The sequence below is a fragment of the Rhinolophus ferrumequinum genome, chromosome 15 (assembly GCF_004115265.2).
Source record: "Rhinolophus ferrumequinum isolate MPI-CBG mRhiFer1 chromosome 15, mRhiFer1_v1.p, whole genome shotgun sequence".
NCBI classification, from domain to species: Eukaryota; Metazoa; Chordata; class Mammalia; order Chiroptera; family Rhinolophidae; genus Rhinolophus; species Rhinolophus ferrumequinum.
In genome coordinates, this window is record NC_046298.1 from 4,320,383 (window position 1) to 4,339,026 (window position 18,644).

The 18,644-nt window shown below is 51.5% G+C and overlaps 1 protein-coding gene across 16 annotated transcripts in view; it reads left to right on the forward strand.

Annotated features, from left to right (window-relative positions):
* C15H16orf78 (chromosome 15 C16orf78 homolog) overlaps window positions 1–15,359 on the forward strand; it is a 78,157-nt gene extending 62,798 nt beyond the window's left edge. For 8 of the 16 annotated variants that reach the window (XM_033128230.1, XM_033128239.1, XM_033128238.1 and 5 more), the window contains 5 exons: window positions 1,562–1,739; window positions 5,220–5,333; window positions 5,890–6,019; window positions 7,798–8,047; window positions 10,857–15,359. In XM_033128230.1, the coding sequence (XP_032984121.1) occupies window positions 1,562–1,739; window positions 5,220–5,333; window positions 5,890–6,019; window positions 7,798–8,047; window positions 10,857–11,004 (820 nt within the window). In that variant the 3' untranslated portion in view covers window positions 11,005–15,359. Of the gene's footprint in view, window positions 1–56; window positions 274–1,477; window positions 1,740–2,812; window positions 3,076–5,219; window positions 5,334–5,889; window positions 6,020–7,797; window positions 8,048–10,856 lie in introns of those variants that run through there. The other 8 variants (XM_033128232.1, XM_033128233.1, XM_033128235.1 and 5 more) reach the window with 4 other exon arrangements.
* The last annotated feature ends 3,285 nt before the right edge of the window (window positions 15,360–18,644 follow it).

An 18,644-nucleotide genomic window follows, 5' to 3' on the forward strand; every position in this document is an offset into this window, starting at 1 on the left:
CCAGCTCTGACACCCGACGCCTCCGTGGTCTTACAGTCCTGCCTCTTCCTTGGCAGACACACAGGTGACGGCCAAGAATCTGCGGCGAGATTTGTTCCGGGAGGGATTTGTGAAGGATTTGTTAAGGGAGTTACTGTTCCCGGCAACACGATTCTCAGCTGATCTGCCACATAAAGCAACGGAGGGCAGAGGCAGTGACAGGACATGTTCAAAGTGCTGGAAAAAGTGTTAACCAAGAATCTATTACCCAGCTCATCTTCCTTTACAATTAAGGTGAAATAAAGGCATTTCCACGGACACAAACTAAAAGAATTCATTGCTAAAATTCTGCAAATATATTGTAAAATGAGTAAAGCCAGATATAAAAGACGATGTGTGTATAATTCCATTTATGTAAAACTCAAGCAAACAAAAAATCCAAATCTATCAAATCGGAGGTTAGGACAGTGTTTATCCTTGGAGGGAGGCAGTGACCAGCAGAGCCCAGTGGACAATTTGGGGGTACTGTTTGCACAGATGTCTTCATTGGTGATTCTGACACATTTCTGTATACTACATAGTTTCCTTCGATAAAAGTTTACTAAAACAAAGCAGGAAGCCTGATCATGTCACTTCCTCCCCTCTGTTTGAATCCCATTATTGTTTTCCCTTTGCTTTCCTTTCCTTCCCAGTCTGAGCCAACAGGTGACTCTCAGGTCGTGTCTGCTCTGGCCTCTGCCTACCTCTCCAGCTTCACTTCTCACAGCCTCCCTGGCCTTCCGTTGTTCCTCAAGTACGCGTGCTTCCATCCTGCCACAGGGCCTTTGTACCTGCTGTCCTCTGGTCCAGAGCCCTGCCGAGCCTCCAACTCTTTCGCTTGTGTGACCCACCCACCACCCCACCCAAGTCTAGTTCTTTTGTCACGGGCTTTCATAGAATTGCATTCCTTCCCTTCAGTGCACTCCTCTGCGTTTGCCGTTATGGATTCATAGAGTCATCATTGGACTGCTGTTTTGTCTTTCCCACTAGCCCATATGTTTTGGAGGTTTGACCATGTTTTTCTCTTGCATTGTATCCCCAGCACTATGCCTGGCACATAGTAGGCATCTGATGACTATCTAGTCAATGAATATAAAAGTAATTGAGGCTATAAAAAAAAACTTCATTCTAATTACGAATGAAAGCCCACATGCCAGACTGAGAAATTTATTATTTTTTTATAGGCTACAGGGAGCCACTGAGGGAGGGTTTCTGAGAAAGGGAACAATGTAGGCTGACCTTTGTTTCAATAAGAGCTTTATGGAAGTGGACGTGGAGAGACCAGGAAGGAGGCCGTGGCGGAGTCTGGGGGGGCAGTGGCCGTGAGGGGAAGCCAGTGTCCTCTCCACTCTGACCCCATGGGGCAGCCTGAGAGTGACCTCACAATCACCCACTACACCTCCCCACCTTTTAGGCCCAGCATCCCAGCTGCTGGCCTGACTGCACTTTATGTTCACAGCCAGGGGCCACACACTGCCATCTAAGTCATCCGGGCTAGAGACAGAGGGCTCAACCAAGTGAGAGCTGCCACCTTCTTCCCCAGGGCGCCACCCCCCCCACCCCCGGCCACGATGTCAGACAACTCAGAGGACCCAAAGCATGTAATGCCCACAGAGAGGAAGTCCATGTGGAGGACGGCTGACGAGAGGCGGATGTCCGACCTCACACGCGTGCTGGAATGGATAGAGCGGAGGCAGAGGAAGCAGAAGGAAGCTGTCCAGGTGTGTACTGTCAAAGAAACCTGGCAAAGCAGGCTTCGTTCAAGGCTGTTGCACCAGGGGAGAGATTGCACTGGACTCCAGAGAGAAACAGGCGGAGTTCTAGGGCCCTGGGTTGAACGGGTAGGAAAGCACCGGAGGAAGTGGGGGAGGCTGTCCACTGATTAGGCTGGCTGCCTCCGCTAATTGTCACTTAGGTAGTGAGGCTCCCACCCTCCCACACAGACGGGGAGGTGCGGCACCATCCTTCTGGATGAATGCATTTCAAAGGCCTGGTCCCAAGTGCTTGAGAAAAAAACATCCCTGGATTGTAACACTGGCAAGAGGCTAGGAGATTTACATGTCCAAGGGGCAGGGAAAGAAGGTACAACTGTGAGTTTTTTAAAGGATTTAAATGCTCCAAGAAAGAGGGTCCTGGGCCCAGAGTAAGGAAAAACCCTGTCTGTGTGGTCAAGGAGAGGGCAACGTTAAGGCCCTCTGGTCAGTCAGTGTTTGAGAAGGTTTGAGGGGCAGCAGCTTTTGGGGTCCCAGTGCTGGCAGGATGGGGTCCCTCCCTCTGTCCCCAGACACTTCTGTCCTCATGATGGCTCCCAGGTCCAGGGGCATGCATTGTCCCTTGCCACCATCCCCACTGGGACTCCTACTCACATACCTTTCCCTTCTCCCCTGCGTCAGAACCAGTTCTAACCAGCCTGGCTTAGCTCAGGCTGCCAAAACAGAACGCCACAGACGGGCAGCTCGTCAACAACAGGCGTTTATTCCTCACAGTTTGGGAGGCCATGAATCCGTAGGTCGATGCGCTGGCAGATTTGTTGTCTGATGGGAGCCCCTTCCTGGTTCCTAGATGGCCGTCTTCTTGCTGTGTCCTCACTTGGACAAAGGGACAGGAAAACACTCTGGTCTCCTTTATTAGGGCACTAATCTCATTCGTGAAGGCGCCACCCCCATGACCTAATTATCTCTCCAGGGCCCTGCCTGGTTGGACCATCCCATTGAGAGTTAGGATTCCAACATAGGAATTGGGGGAGGAGGGCCCCAAACATTCAGTCTAGCACCGCCCTACCCTCTTTTTCCAGGAACTGTGACAACCAGTTTTGCCTCGGTTTCCCCGAGTAACCCTTGGGCCCATCACCTATGGGAAATCAAGCCTCTCCTTGGAATGTCGTCTCTTCTGCAGAGGGCTCCCCCTGATCTTTACTCCCCTGGTCCTGAGAAAAATGGGTGGAAAGTGGCATTAGGAATGACTAGGCCGACTTTTCTTAAGCGTTTCCTGTGTGCCAGGCCCTGTGCTCAGCATTACAATGAGTTGTCCCTCAGCTGCTCCCAGCAAGGCCACAAGGTAGGCGCCATTCTTACTCCCCAGCTGAAGGATGAGGACGCTGAGGGGAAGAGGGTAATTTGCTTGAGCTCACAGATTTCATTCAGGCCGAGCCAGGACTCAGACTGGGTCGATCCGGTTCCCAAGCTCACGGCCTTTGTCAGGCCGCCTCCCCATAACCACCTGCATCGTCTCTGCTGTATCCAGTCAGCACTTCCTGCCTTTCCGGAAACTCCCCTTCAGTTCATGTGCTTCCGTGTCACCTGTAGTCAGACAGAGGGGTGTGCCACTTCCTGGGACAAGCACACTTCACACTAAGGTGCCAGCGATGTGCCGATGGCCTGCCTCCCGTCTCCCGCCCCCCCGACCCCCGCCCTTGATAGAACTCAGGTTTCTCTCAACCATGTTCACCTCTATGATTAATATGTTGGGTCCCATTTCTTCTCACTAAGATTCTATTCTAGTAACGTTTTCACAGCTTTACATTATATGTGGCTTTTATTGTAAATAATTTTGGACACAAGGAGGGAACAAATTTAAATTGGAAACATAATTAAATCTTCAAGCGTCATTACCCTTCCCAGAAGCATTTGGATTTTGTAAGAAGCAACTGAGAAAGAGGGTGATGCTTCCGTGGCAGGTCTCCGACCGCACACGTGGCAGGGGGACCCTTTCGTGAAGATGTTTGGAGGGGGCGCTCTCTGCAGCCTCCTCTCCCTTGTCCTGGAGCAGGCCTGGCGTCCGGGCTTGCCCTCATTTCAGCACAGCCTGTGGTGCTACCCAGAGGGTTGTGACCCATTTGGCATCAAAAAAGACCCCGAAGATCCAAAATCGTGGCTACAGGGGCAACTGACTCAGTGGCTATTGCAGTAACCTCAGGACTATGACATTCTCACATCAGTTTCACTCAGCTATCCCCAAAATGGGGGTGGGGATCTACTCCAATGACTTGTGAGCAGAGGCTGAGGGCTGTGGGGAGCCTCTGTGAGGAGACCTCCCTCTGGAGGAACTGGCCTTAGCTGCTCTCCTCTCAACCTGGAAATTCAGCCCTGGCCCCCACTTGTATGCTCCTCTCCCTACTAAGCCAAACAAACCCCAGGGTTAACCAGCACTCCCTCCACAGATGGCCCTGAGCATGCCCGGGGACAGCTTCCTTCCACACACCCAACCGGCTTATCAGAACACTCCTGTGCCCACGTAATAGCACGAACATAAGTGGACAGACAGCGTGGTGCTTCCACGTGGTAATTCATCTCTCTCACAGTCACCCTAGGAGGTAGAGCCTGTTATCCCCATCATCAGATAAGGAAACTAAGTCAGAGAGAGCAGTCGCTTGCCCAAGGCTGCTCAGCCACTGAGCCATAGGAAGGACTCCAAGCCACGTTGCCTGACCCAGAGGCTAGTGTCAGCCACCATCTCCCACAGCCATGAGTGGCACACCCCGAGAGGAGACCCAGTCAGTGAGGCTTTCCCCGTGATGCTTTAGCACCCACCCCACCCCTTATGGCTTATGGGTTGGCCTGGATGCCCTTCTGCTCCCCTCGCTGGACCCCTCGCTGGACCCTGGTGCTCCCTAATGCACCCGTCCGTCCTTCCTGCCTGCCCAGTGGGAGTGGACAGCCAGGCACGTGCACAAGGAAGTTCATTCAAGACACGTGTGCTCCGCCCTTGATGGCTGCAAGGGGCACCTGGGAAATGAGGAAGGCGGGATGACAGTTCTGGGAAGATGGGACGAGGTGGGGGTGGGATGGGCAGGAGGGGTTCTGGGAACAGAGGGAAAGTCCTGCTGAACTCGAAGACAAGGTGGCCTTCCTGTGGCTCTAGACTGGAGGCCATGGCAGGGAAGTCGCAGCTAGAAAGGCCATTTGGGGAACAGAAGGAATTTTTATCAGGCCAGGGACTGGGGCTCTTACATGGAGGGTGGTAGGGAGCTAGTGATGGATTCTGAAGAGGGACAACCAGACGTGGGGGTGGGGCGACGTGGACACCAGGGCATGTCCGGAGGCAGAGGGACAGTGAGGGGACAGGAGAGCCAGATGGGATCTAAAGCTCTGGGTGGAGGGGAGGGTGCAGCCCAGTCACCAAGGAGCTTCCCCTTTGTGGGGGAAGAAGGGGGTCTGTGCCCACCGGAGGGCATCACGGTGCTTCCCTCCCTGCCCTTTCAGAAACATAAAGCCAAGGTGGCAGTACCCCCTAAAGCAACTGGGAAGGAAGAAAAGAAAGCCCGAAACATCCAGAAACAGCAGAGTGGGAAACGCCGTGTTATGTTCTCTGAGCAGGTACCAGCCCCTCCTGTCCCCATCCCCACTCGGCTCCCCATATTGAAGGGTGCTCACTCTGCTCCTACAGTGTCTGGCTACTTTAAAACTCTTCTTATTTGAGGCTCTAAAATCCACTCTTGCCTCACATGACACACAAATGAATGCCCCGCCACCCACCCTTCCCGCTCCCACCCAACACACTGTCCCACCCCAGTGGAAGACTTGTGCTCCTGTGGGAAAGGGTTATGTTTTCTTCCTCCCCCTGCCCTCCCCAAGTTATTCAGGAATGCTATTGGAAAGACGAGAACACCCAGACCTCACTGCCCCTGAGGCTGTGGTTTCCATGGCTCCTCATGGTCTCCCTGAGATATAGAGTCACAAAAGTGAGGAGTTGGTGGACAGGCACCACATGCCATTCCTGCCCACCAACCTGTCCCAGGCCCCAGAATGGGTCTCTCCAGAATGGTCCCTTTGCCCACTTTTCAGCAAACTCTTGAAATCGCTTATTTTGGCCATGGAGGAGTCCAAGCCAGAATCTGTTGCCCTGGTAACGTCTCTCCTGTTTCCTTCCAAGGTCTCAGTGCCAAAAACCAGGAGGGATGAGGACGCTGTCCATTACCGGAGGCTCTATGGAGTGGAGCCAAGGGGAAGACGCCTGAGCATGGTCCCCGGCAACTACCTCAAGCATGGCCCTGAGAAATCTGGTAAGGGAAGCCCCTTGGTCCCGGACGCCAGTATTGTCCTCCATCACAGGACAGAAAAGAAAGAAAAGAAGGCTCACACAGGTCTTAGGGCAGCAGCGTCCACAGCAATCCGCCGTTGTGGACACTGTGCTCGCCTGTCTTCTAGCTTCGGTCGTTTCGAGCGAGAAGTGGCCGCCGTCTTTATTTATGTTCCTCTGTAATGTATCTTTTTCCTCTGGCTTCTTTGAAGATTTTCTTTTATGCGATTTGGTTAGAATGCACGTTGATGTCATTTGCTTCATGTTTCTTGGGTTTGTGTTTGGGGTTTGTTGAGATTCTTGGCTTACAGTTTGTATCAAATTGGAAACATTTTGGCCATTATTTCTTTAAATATTTGTTTCAGTCCTCCATTCTCTTCCCTCTCTTTCAGGTACCACAATACACATATTTGAAGTCCCACAATGCTCTGTTTTTCCCCCAGTCTTTTCTTTCTGTGTTTCATTTTTAATATTTCCTGTTGCTGTGTCTTCATGTTCACTAATCTTTACTTTGCGATGCCTAATCTGCTGGCACACTTGATGTTGTCCCAGAGGACCCTTAAACTCTCCTCATTTTTTTGGATTCTTTTTCCTTTTTGCTGTTCTGATTGGGTGTTTTCTACTACCTTATCTTCCAAATCGCTGATTCACTCCTCTGCTTCATCTTATCTGCTATTGACTCCCTTTAATGTATTCTTCATTTCAGTTACTGTATTCTTCATTTCTGACTGGTTCTTTTTTATGTTTTCTGTCTCCATTTTTATGTTTCCTATCTCTTTGTTGAAGTTCTCCCTGAGATCATTGAGCATCCTTATAACCAGTGTTTGGAACTCTGCATCTGGTAGATTCTTTTTCTGGAGCTTTGTTCTGTTCTTTCATTTGGGACATGTTTCTTTGTCTCCCCATTTTGTCTGCCTCCCTGTGTTTGTTTCTATGTATTAGGTAGGGCTGCTATGTCTCCCAGTCTCAGTAGAGTGGCCTTATGTAGTAGGTGTCCTGTGGGGCCCAGTGGCAGTCTCCCTGGTCACCTGAGCTCCAGGTGTGTCCCTTGTGTGAGTTGTATGTGCGCTCCTGTTGTATTTAAGGATTTGTTGCTGTTTGCACGTCAATGCACCCTCAGGTTGGTGCATTGACCCTCAGGCTGATTGGTTGTGAGGATTGGCTGTGACTACAGTGGAGGAGCTGTGGTACAGGGGCTGACCTACGGAGCAGTATTTGCTTTAGCAGGTCTTTGGTGCCTGCCCAGTGTGCCCTTTGGGTGTGTCGTTTTTGGAGGTTGTTGGGTGGTACACTCGTGTGTCTGGAGCTGGCCACCAGGGGCCTGTGTGTATGCTGCTCCTTTTGCCTGCACATGCTGTGCCTGCTGCCTGCAATACTTTTCTCCCTTTTTCATCTACTAAACTATTTGTCCTTTAAAAACCCAGCTCAAAGTTGCTCTCCTCTGATATCTTCCCTTAACCCCTCTAGACTAAAGTCCCTTTCAGGTGAACTCCGTCTGTGGAGGCAGAGAAGATAAGATTGAGAGAAGGGGATAAAGGGAAGGAGAGAAAGGAAGGGCATTGGGGAGTCAGGGAGAAAGGAAGGAGGAAAAGATAAGGATTAAACAAATGCTAAGAAGGAGAACCTGTCGACGCCCTGGAAAGACCTCTTGTGTCAGAACAGGTATCGTTTGAAGCCCACGCGGTCTTTCAGGCCCATCCCCCTCTCGCCTACCTGACCTCTACCAGGATCTGATGCCCGGTGACCCCTGTCCAATTTCAGACTTGGAGATCAAGGATGGCACCGGTGCAGACTCCATTCGACGGTCAGTGTCATTCCGTCGACAGAGCATCATAGATCCCATGTTACAGGACACTCTCTTTGCCGGACGGAGGTCGACCCTCCTCAAAGACTGGGTCGGCAAGACACCCGACTCTTACGAGCGCAAGATGAAGAGCCTCATGGAAAAGGGCACCGAGCCCAAGATAGAAATCGTGAAAATGCTGAAGCCGGAGGAGGTGCTCAGCTGCCGGTGAGCAGTCCTGCGTGTGTGGAGCTGGGGGGGTCCTGGGGAACAGGCTCTGCTCACTCCTGCCTCCGGTCCAGACGCCTGGGCTGAGCCTGGAGATCAGGGAGGGTGGCGCAGCGTGACTGGGCTCTGACTTTGAGGCCCAAAGGGCTGCTCCGGGGAAGAAGCCTCACCTGCTGGTGGACCGTCTCGCGGATGGACGTGACGTTTAGGTGCTGCCATTTTGAGGAGGCCACATCTTTGGACGCTTATGCAACGTTCCAATATTTCCATTGGTTTCACAGTGGAAACGCTGAATGTTAATCAAAAAGGAAAGAAGGAGCTTTTTGTGTGGCCGTCCTGTTTAACAGGAAACGCCCCCTAAGAGCCTTTCCACTGGTGTTGAATTGCTGTGCTAGTAGCCACCTTCCCCAGTGGCTACCTGCTGTATGCTTGGGTTTTTAGACTCTCGAAGGGATCACGAACAAAGCGTGGAACCACTTGGTATTCACTGCTCTTACAAAGGGGTCTCCCTTCTCACTTGTTCTTTATTATCAGGACCCACTGGTTTTCAGCCACACCAGACAGTTTGGTTTCCACTAGAAAATTCAAGTATCCCTGCCCATCCCAATGTTGTCCTTTACTATAAAGATGTAACTGACAAGGTTCAGAAACTTCAGTAGCGGGGGAAATGGGACAGCACAAGGCTGCAGGAGTCCTCGTAAACAGCATTAGGTTTAAGAGGCCGGGCATCCAGCAGCCCCATCACACAGTCCTGCTCTGCTGGCTGACTGGCTGAAAGATGAACAGGCAGCCTCCCTGGCTAAAGGGGGCTTCTTGCTCTTGCCACTTCCATGGCTGGATGACCTTGGCTGTGGCTTTCAGATTGACAGAGTGGTTTTTCTTTTTTTCCAAGGATTTAAAACATTTTTTAATTACACTTGACATATAATATTATATTAGTTTCAGGTGTATAGCACAGTGATTCGACATTTATATAACTTACGAAGTGATCACCCCGATAAATCCAGTACCCGTCTGACACCACAGTTATTACAATACTACTGGTTATGCACTGTATTCTACATCTCCAGGACCATTTTCTAACTACCAATCTGTACATCTCAATATCCCACCCTCTTCACCCATCCCCAAACTCCCCTCCTAATCCGGCAATAATCAAAATGCTCTCTGTATCTGAGCTTGTTTCTGTTTTGTTTATTCATTTATCCTGTTCTCTAGATCCCACCTACAAGAGAAATCACATGACATCTGTCTTTCTCTGACTTACTCCACTGAGCACAGTACCCTCTAGGTCTGTCCATGTTGCTGCAAATGGCAGGATTTCATTCTTCTTATGGCTGAGTAACATTCCATTGTGTATATGTACCACCTCTCCTTTATGCATTCATCCACTGATGGACACCCAGGCTGCCTCCACATCTTGGCTACTGTAAACACTGCTGCAATGAACATACAGACGCACACGTCCCCTCGAAGTAGCATTTTGGGTTTCTTCGGATAAATACCCGGAAGTGGGATTACTGGATCGACAGGGTGGTTCTAATTGACTCTGACCAACAGACAGCCTATCTGGGCTCCGCGGTGGGGAGAAAAGAGATTTGGACAGGCCCCTACCCTGCAAGGAAGGGGAAAGAATATTTGGAGAGATGGTATCTAACAAGCCATTAGAAAAACCTCCGACAAAAGGATGAAAGTTTCTGGAATGGGATCGTAGTGAGTGCCCACGCGCACGCATGTAAGACCCTCCACGGTGGGGCCAGCCAGAGAGGGAAGGGGCAGACTGTGGATGGAGCCGTCAGGGAAAGATAATCCGGGCGTGGGGACTGGCGAGTGGGGTCTGAGCTGACTGTAAGACAGGTAAGCCCTGGGCAGGTCTTGAAAGAGAAGCGAGGCCGTTCGTAATGGGTAGAAACCCAGGTTATGTCAACGTGCAATGACTCCTCCATCACCTGCTGCAAAGTGAGAACCAGCCTGAGGAGGGGCCCCACGTACGTCCTTAACTAAAGCTGGGGGCAAGATCAAAGGTGGTGGTGGAATAAAAAGCTCTTAGGATATAACGATGGCAGACTCTCTAGATCTCAGTACAGTTGGGATCAGTTTCATTCTTCAGGGTAAGTCAGAGCTGTAGGGCTTTAGGCTAATACTTCAAATCAGTGGCCTAATTTTTTTGTTTGAATATTATTAAAAGAAAATACTCACCCCTGTCCCTACGGCTTTGCTCAGCCTTTGTTTCCACTGTCCTAGGGCATTATTCAGGTGACGCACACATGGCAGCCGATTGACACAAACATCTACCAATTGCCCGGTTTTTTCTTGCCGCTTGGCATAATGTCACAGCCGTACTGCACCTTCTCCTTCCTAATGCCACCTTAGTGCCAGCAGCACAGTCCTCGAAATGGATGTTCTCTTATTTCCTTAACCACTCCTCTGTTGATAGAATTTCCTGTTTTCCTGTTGCTGATAACCCCAAAATGAACACTTTCGTTATAATAACTTCTCTTTCCATTGAGTTCTTTTCTTGAGATCATTGAGGGCTGGAGTGGAATTACTGGGTCCAACATAAAGAACCTTTATTTGGGGCAAGGGCTGCTTTGTGTATATGTTGCCAAATTGATTTCCAAAAGGGTTACACCAATAAAAACTCCCACCAACTCTGTGGGATGTCCCACCCTCTTATGAGGTCCCTATCAGCTCCAGAAATGTCTGCAGCCCGTTCCTTCTGCAGGTGCCACGTTGCTAAGCTCTTTCCAGTCGAGTTCAAAGCTGCAGTGACTTCACGCTCTCTGACTTCTTTGTCCTTGCTGCGCAGATACCTGAGGCTGTCCCACAACAATATCCGGACCTTGCTCAAGCTCTGCAGAGATGCGGGACTAGATGTGGACATCCACCCCCACATGATCGAAGGGGAGATAGACGCCAAAAAGGTGTTTGCCCGAGACCCCACCGTAGCCCTCTAAGTCGCCCTGCCCCGGCCACCTCAGGGTGGGGGTCACACCCTCGGCCGCCAGAGGCCGGCCTCTGGCACACCACCTGGCCTTCAGGTGCAGCCCCTTTAGACAGCAGTGATTAGAAAACAAGGCCAAACCGCATGGCTCGTGGTGCTGATGTAGCCTTTGTCCCCATCGAGTCACAACCATCTCAGGACCAACTGGGCTGTCTCCCCACCAAAGGAACACCCCTTGGGAGGGCCTTTTTGGGAGGGAAGTCATAGCAGCAGTGAGAAAGGGCGGCCCAGAGTCCCAAGACGGACTTCAGGAGGAAGGGGGCTGGCTGAGAACACACACATGACATGGCTCTGTGGGGAGCTGGCCCTCGTGTGTTGGGTGGGGAGCCGATCGGGGGACTAAGAGAGGGGGAACCTCTGTCAATACATGGAAATGAGGATTACTCATTTGAAAAGAAGGCACAGAGGGCAAGGGACGTGCTCAGAGTCAGACAGGAAGCGGCAGGACTGGGATGCCAGCTGTATCCTCAAGTTAGTCCCCAGCCTGCCTCCTCACTTGCTGGAAACTCTGGTACATCTGTAGGACTGTTCAGAGACGGTCCCTTCCTGGGGCAACTGCCAACTGAGGTCACAAGCCCAGGCCCTTGTAGTCCCTACAAGCATTTCAAGTAAGCTCGAATCCCAACTGTCCCACTTGCTAGCTGTGTGACTTAACGCGTTACTTTCCCTCTCTGTGCCTTTGTGTTCTCATCTGTGAAATGGGGCTAATAATAGTACCTGTCGAGCAGGGATGCTGTGAAGATGACATGAGAGCTTGCCCGTGAAGCATGAAGCACAGACGTGGACGCATAGAAGCTCAGTAACAATGCGAGCTGCTCCCATAGTCCTCCGGGGTGGACGGGGCGCAGCCTTCCCAGCCCCGCTTTCCAGAAAGGTCCTCAGAGCTGGGCATGTTGATGTTGAGTCAAACTGAGGAGCAGCTGCTGCTGACAAACCCTGTGTCTCCATGGTGGACCCCAGAAGCAAGTGGTCCCTGTGGCCCCCGGAGCGAGTGCAGCCCCCAGGGGCCAGAACGATGGCCGTGCAGCTACAGGCTCACTGGCCAGGTGTTACTTTCTGCCTCCATAAACTAAAAGGGTTTCCCCACCAGCTTTTTACATTTCCACACCCCACCTCCAGGCTCCAAAGTGACCCTCAGAGGTGAATGGCTCTGTCCACTGAGTCACTGCCTTGGGAGGCAGAGTAAAATTGTGGAGGCTCCCACAGCCCCCTGCCACCCACTCTCAGCCCACATTATTCACCAATAAGGGAAGGCAGGGCCCTTGAGGGGCGGGCAGGTCCGACCCTGGAGCCCTCCGATGCTTAGACAGACGGCCAGAGCCTCAAGGAAGCAGCTACAAGGGACTACGTGATACTCCCTCTCTCCAGTAAATACCTGCTCCTTCCGGAGAGCGAGCTCTTCCAAAAGGGGAAGCATCACCCAGTGTCAGGCAGTTTGTCGGGATTATCTCACGCAAACTCAAAACCGAAAACCACTGGAAAGGCATTCAATGTGTGCTGCCGACTCAGTGGTCAGGACGAAGCCCTGCCACCCCCCATCCTGCACTGAGTGTCCTCGCCCTCAGGAAGTCCTGCTGCCGGTCTAACCTGCCTCTCTCTCACTGCAATTTGAGCCCATTTTCTCTCATTCGAGCCACTGTGGAAGGGGAGAAGTCAGTCTTTGTCTGATATTCCTATTCAAGGAGGATGAGGAATGAGGAACAAATGAACAGATACAATGCAGCCTTTCCATTTTTTTCTGAGTTTTCTATCATAAAATTCAGTTTCATTATGTCTCTGGTATATCGACCACATCCCTCTTTAAAATGTAATGACAAAGAATGGATCCAGCCCAGCTTTCTAGTGAGGGACCGAAGACCGAATTTCTTTCTGGTTGTGAGGACTGACTCCAAGGTGACATATGGATTTCATTCGCTCGTTCGTTTCCTTTCCCCACACCAATGGTATTATACGGCAGACTTGCTGTATTCCCCTTGTGGTCCACCAAGACCCCCGGCTCCTTTCCTGCAGGGCAGGAAGTGTATATCAGCTTTTCCTGAGACTCACTAGGAGGCCAGATGCAAAGAGGTGTTCAGGGAGAGGGAAGCCCGGCCCTTCTGCTGTCACAGAGGAGCAAGGAGAGGGGCCAGTGTTCCCTCCTCTAATCTGGACCTCTCTTCACGTGGTGGAGTGTTCAGGCTGGTGGGCAGCACAATACTTGTGCTTCCAACACTCCAGTAATTACGTTCATGCTCCCCAACCCAGCTCCTGCTATTCTGCCCGGGGCACACCTCCCCGACCTTTCACAGGTTTGGATCCACAACAGACCGGGAGAGAGCAGATCTTCAGACGCCCAGTCCATCTGCGTCTGATCATAGCCATTTCCTCATCCATCACGTATTTATTGAGCCCCACCAGGTCCTGTGGCGGTGCCAGAGACGCAGTAGTTGAGGAGACCTAGTCAAACCATCCTGAAGACAGGCATGACAGTGAGCAGTGATGCGTGTTGGGAAGTGTCTAGGGAGAGCTGGGGGAGGAGAACCCCACCATTGGCGGGGAGTCAGGGAGATAGAAAAGCTTGGGGGTCAAGACTTGTAATGTAAAACATGTAAGAATAAATAGTCGGTATTTTTGTGTGGGACAGGAGGGCAGGCTGAGGGACCATATGTGCAAAAACTCAGAGGGCAGGGACAAGGCGTGATGCTGAGTAGCCCACAGGTCGTGCTGTCAGCCTGGAGTGCACACGTGACCCTGGACAGTGCAGGAGATGATGTGCTTACAGAGGGCGTGTCAACTGTGCCGCAGTGGGGTTTTCTCCCCCTGTGGTGATTATTCATTCCCTTAGCAAGTATTTATTGAGCACTTAGGTACAGGAACTGTCATAACTACTGCAGATACAGCTGGGAACAAAACAGACATTATTCTTGCGTTCATGGAGCTTACGTTGGGGACACAAATAATATGCCCCTCAACAAAAACAATTTCAGCATCGAGGAAAAGGACGGTGCAGAGTGTCGGGGAGAGTGACTTCAGCGGGGGTGTCAGTGAAGGCCTACCACGTGGGGTGAGGGGGAAGAAGTGAATGTGCCGATTCTGGGGGACAGCGCCAGCATGTTCATGGGACAGAGGACAGTCACTGTGGCTGAAGCCAAGTGAGGAAGGAGAGTCAGGAATCAGGCTTGATAGATTGTGCTCTGGAATTCATTCAAATTGCAACAGGAAACCACTGGAGGGTAGCAAGTAGGGGAGAGACCACTCTGGAGGAAATACTGTCAGGCGGAAGGGACAGCCTCGCAACTAGTCAGGGAGGTGTATCGGTTAGCTACGGCTGTGTAACAAATTATCCCCAAACATAGTTTAAACTGAATTTCTCATAGGTCACAGGTCAATTAAACAGTTCTTCTGACCTGGGCCAGGCTCAGCTGGGTTCATGTGTTAGCAGGTTAGCTAGTCAGCGAGCTGAGGGTTGGCTAGTCCAGGACGGCCTTGGCTGAGATGGCTGGTCTCTGCTCCCTGTATCTCATCCTCTAACAGGCTGGCTTGGGCTGTGCTCATGGTGGTGGCAGGGTTCCAAGGAGTGTGCAAAGCCTACGCTCAGGGGTGGCACACTATCACCTCATTGTAGTCCCTAGTGGCCAAAGCAAGTCCCAAGGTCAGCTCAGATTCAAGAGTGGAATAGACCCACCTGTAGAAGGAAGGAGCTGCAAAGTCACGTGACAAAGGGCCTGGATGCACGGGCAGTAGAGGATTGGGGCCATTTTCACTCAACCTACCACAGGAGGCTATCATGCAAGAAAGAAGTTAGAGGCTTAAAATTTTGGGGGTGGTGGGAGCAAACTGAGAACACATTTTGGAGGTAGAACTGATAGAATCTGTCACTGGATTGGAAACAGGCATGAGAAAGAGGACGTCCTTTGGCCAGAATGACTGCTGGGTGCCTAAAATGAGATGGGGAGCAGTGAGAGAGAGAGAGAAAGGCAGGAGCCGAGATTCCACTGGGGCTGGTTGAATGGGAGATGCCATCAGCACCCATGGTGCTGTGCCAGCCGTCTGCAGGAGCCACTGACACGTGTCAAGCAGGAAAGTGACATGGTGAAGGACAGGTTGGAGGGGCAAGCCCAGAGATGGGCTGTGCGAGTTGCCCAGGGTTGCTGTAAGAAGGACCACAGACTGGGTGGCTGGAAAGAACAGCCATTGATTCCACAGGTGTGGAGGCCACAAGTCCAGCAGGGCCACTGAAGGCCCTCTGAAACCTCGAGAGTGGATCCTTCCTCACCTGTTCCAGCTTCTGGTGGCTCCAGTGTCCTCGGCAGGTGGCAGCACCGCTCCAATCTCCATCTTCCGCAGAGGCCTCCATCTTCACATAACTGTCTTCTCTGTGTGTCCCTGTTCTTCCTGTAAGGACACCAACCAGATGAAATTAGGGTCCACCCAAATGACCTCATCGTAACCTGATTATATCTATAAAGACCCTGTTTCCAAACAAGGTCCCATCCCCAGGTACCAGGTGGTAGGGTGTCGGCATAACTCAGAGAGACCAACGGTGAGCATTTGGAGGCCCAGAGAGGGGGCAGAGAGGTCCCCAGGGCCCCCCTGAGTTCATGACAGGGTGCTGGTACCCCACTCCTGACACCTCCCTGACCCAGCCCCCCCCCAGCCACACCCGGCTGCCCATCTCTGCCCACTGGAGGTGCCAGAGCTTGGGCCCCAGGCTGGTGGCCCCAGGAGGCAGATCTGTCACACTGCTCGAATCCTCAGCCGGGGAGATTTTTCCCTGAGTCCCCAAGGCCCTGGCTCCTGGACTTGCTCGTCAATAGGAAACCCCTTTCCACACAGTGGAGTAATTTTAGCAGGAGGTCAGCCCCAGCCCCAGCTGAGCTGAATGCCAGGTCCTCAAGGGACTGCTTGTTTTTCCCAGACCCTCAAGGGGGAATTGCTGTGCGAACCCCACCGCTCAGACCCCAGACGCTCCTGCGCAGCTGGTTGCAGGCTTCCCTGGGTCCAGCTAGACTGGAGAAGGGAGGGGACATAAATACAGGAAGCGACTGCCCCATCTCATTGCTGGGGCCTCCTGGGTACTCCCAGGGTTGGGGGGGGGGGAGTCCAGGGCTTTCATGTGTGGACCTTCCAGGCAAAGGAGCCTCCATCCAGTTTCCTGATGTTGTGACCACGTGAGCCCACCGTGAGTCTCCCCACCCCTCCCCCCGCCCCAGACGAACAGAGAGCCTTGAGAAAGGGACATGCAGCAGCAGCCCCCAGCCGGTCCGCGGGCAGACAGTACCACCTACAACAACGTACTCCAGGATTTTACACACTCAGAAATGACCTTGTGACTAGTCCAGTTACACCGCATTTTCTCACGGAGTTATCACCGCCAGATGCAGAGACAAACATTATACCAGGAGCAGATCCACACAAGCACAGCCCCCTGCTTATGACAAAGGGGCACGTGGTGCAGTGGGGAAAAGATGATCTTTTCAATAAATCAGGCCGGTCAGTTAAATGTCCACATGGAGAAAATGGTGACCCTCTGCCTCCCACCATGTGCAAAGAGCAATTCCAGACAGATACAGATTGTGGGAGCTTTAAAAGAAACAGACAACAACCTCCAGGATCTTGGGTAAGCAAAACCAGACTCTAAACAACACACAAAGCCCCAATATTAAAATGTTAATAAATTATGTTATATTAAAAGTGAGAACTTCTGCTTATCAAAAGACATCACAAAGAGTGAAAAGGCAGGAGGAGTGGGAGGAGACATGTATGGGCTTATAACCAGATGACATATTTTAAACTACTGTAAGTCAATTTTTCAAAAGGCAGGTAACTCAGCAGAAAAATGGGCAAACATCACAAAAGAGGTTAGTCGAGTGACCAATACGCACGAGGAATTTCGTTAGTCACCAGGAAATGCAAATTACCAATTCAGGCAGTACCACCACCTGGAGTGCTGCTTACACAGGTGTGCACTTGTGAAAATTCATGGAACTGTATGTATACTTGGGGTTTATGCCTTTTAGGCAGGTATACTGTACGTTAATTAAAGGTACATTTTAACGAAAGTATCCTAAACATTTTTGCAATATATCTGGTTTTGTTTGCTAAAAACAATAGGAGCCTCAAAAATGAACGTTTCAGGGCTGGCCCGGTGGCTCAGGCGTTTGGAGCTCCAAGCTCCTAACTGCAGGGGCTGCTCGTTGGATTCCCACATGGGCCAGCGGGCTCTCAACCACAAGGTTGCCAGTTCGATTCCTCAAGTCCCACAAGGGATGGTGGGATCTGTCCGCTGCAACTAAAATTGAACACGGCACCTTGAGCTGAGCTGCCGCTGAGCTCCCGGATGGCTCAGTTGGTTGGAGCACGTCCTCTCAACCACAAGGTTGCCGGTTCGACTCCTGCAAGGGATGGTGGGCTCTGCCCCCTGCAACTAGCAACGGCAACTGGACCTGGAGCTGAGCTGCACCCGCCACAACTAAGACTAAAAGGACAACAACTTGAAGCTGAACAGCACCCTCCACAACTAAGATTGAAAGGACAACAACTTGACTTGGAAAAAAGTCCTGGGGACTTGGAAAAAAGTATTGGGGAACACACTGTTCCCCAATAAAGTCCTGTTCCCCTTCCCCAATAAAATCTTTAAAAAAAAAAAAAAGTTTCAGGTTCCCTCCACCAGCAGAGTGAAGGTGGCCAGGGATACCACCTCCCAGTTACAAGGTAAAGAAGTTCTGGGGATGCAGTGTGCAGCGTGGTGACTGTACTTGGTAGTGGGGTGCTGTATATTTGGGGGTTTCTAAGAGAGTGGGTCTCGAAAATTCTAATCACAAGAAAAAAGTTTTATGGTGTACACCAGAAACTAATGTTACATGGCAATTATAGCTCAAAAATTATTAAATTTGACTTAAAATAATAAAAAAACAACAGGAGCCTCAAAAGCAAGGCAGTTCAGGTTTCCTCCCCTCCCGTTTGCTCCCCTCCCCTCCCTTCCCCTCCGCTCCCTTCTCCATCCCTCCGCAGCGGCAGTTCCCTCTCAGCGCCACCAGATGGGGCTCGATCACAGCAGAAGACTGCACCCACACCAGTCTGACCCCGGTGCTGGCAGAACCCTCAGCCCATGCCAGGGGCAGCTGGGTCCCAGCCGACTCCAGCCTGAGCCCAGAGTGGGTGGGCAAAGCCCAGCTACTCACACACCAGCTGAGCGCCTCTGGGCACGTCACTTCTCTGAAGCTTGAATCCTTCCCCAAAACGGAGGCAAGAAATGCAATTTAAAACAACAATGAGGTATCACTATACCTAATTAGACTGGAAAATATTAGCAAGCTGGGGAATGCCACTGTGGCCCAGATATGGAAATGAAGGAAGCCTGAAGGCTTGCTGGTAGGTAGTGAGGCCGCTGCAGCTTTTCCTGGTGGTTACACACACATCACAGACTAGCAGTTCCACTCCTGGGGAAACAGTCCAAAGTCCTGTCACAGGAGAGAGATGTGAGGATGTTCCCGTGTGGACAGGTAGCCGGGTGCTGCAGGCCGTCCCCACCTGGGAAGGTAGATGGCAAAACATGGTGGGTGAAAAGAAAGGAAAACAGGATGAGATGCAAACCACTAACCTTCACAGAAA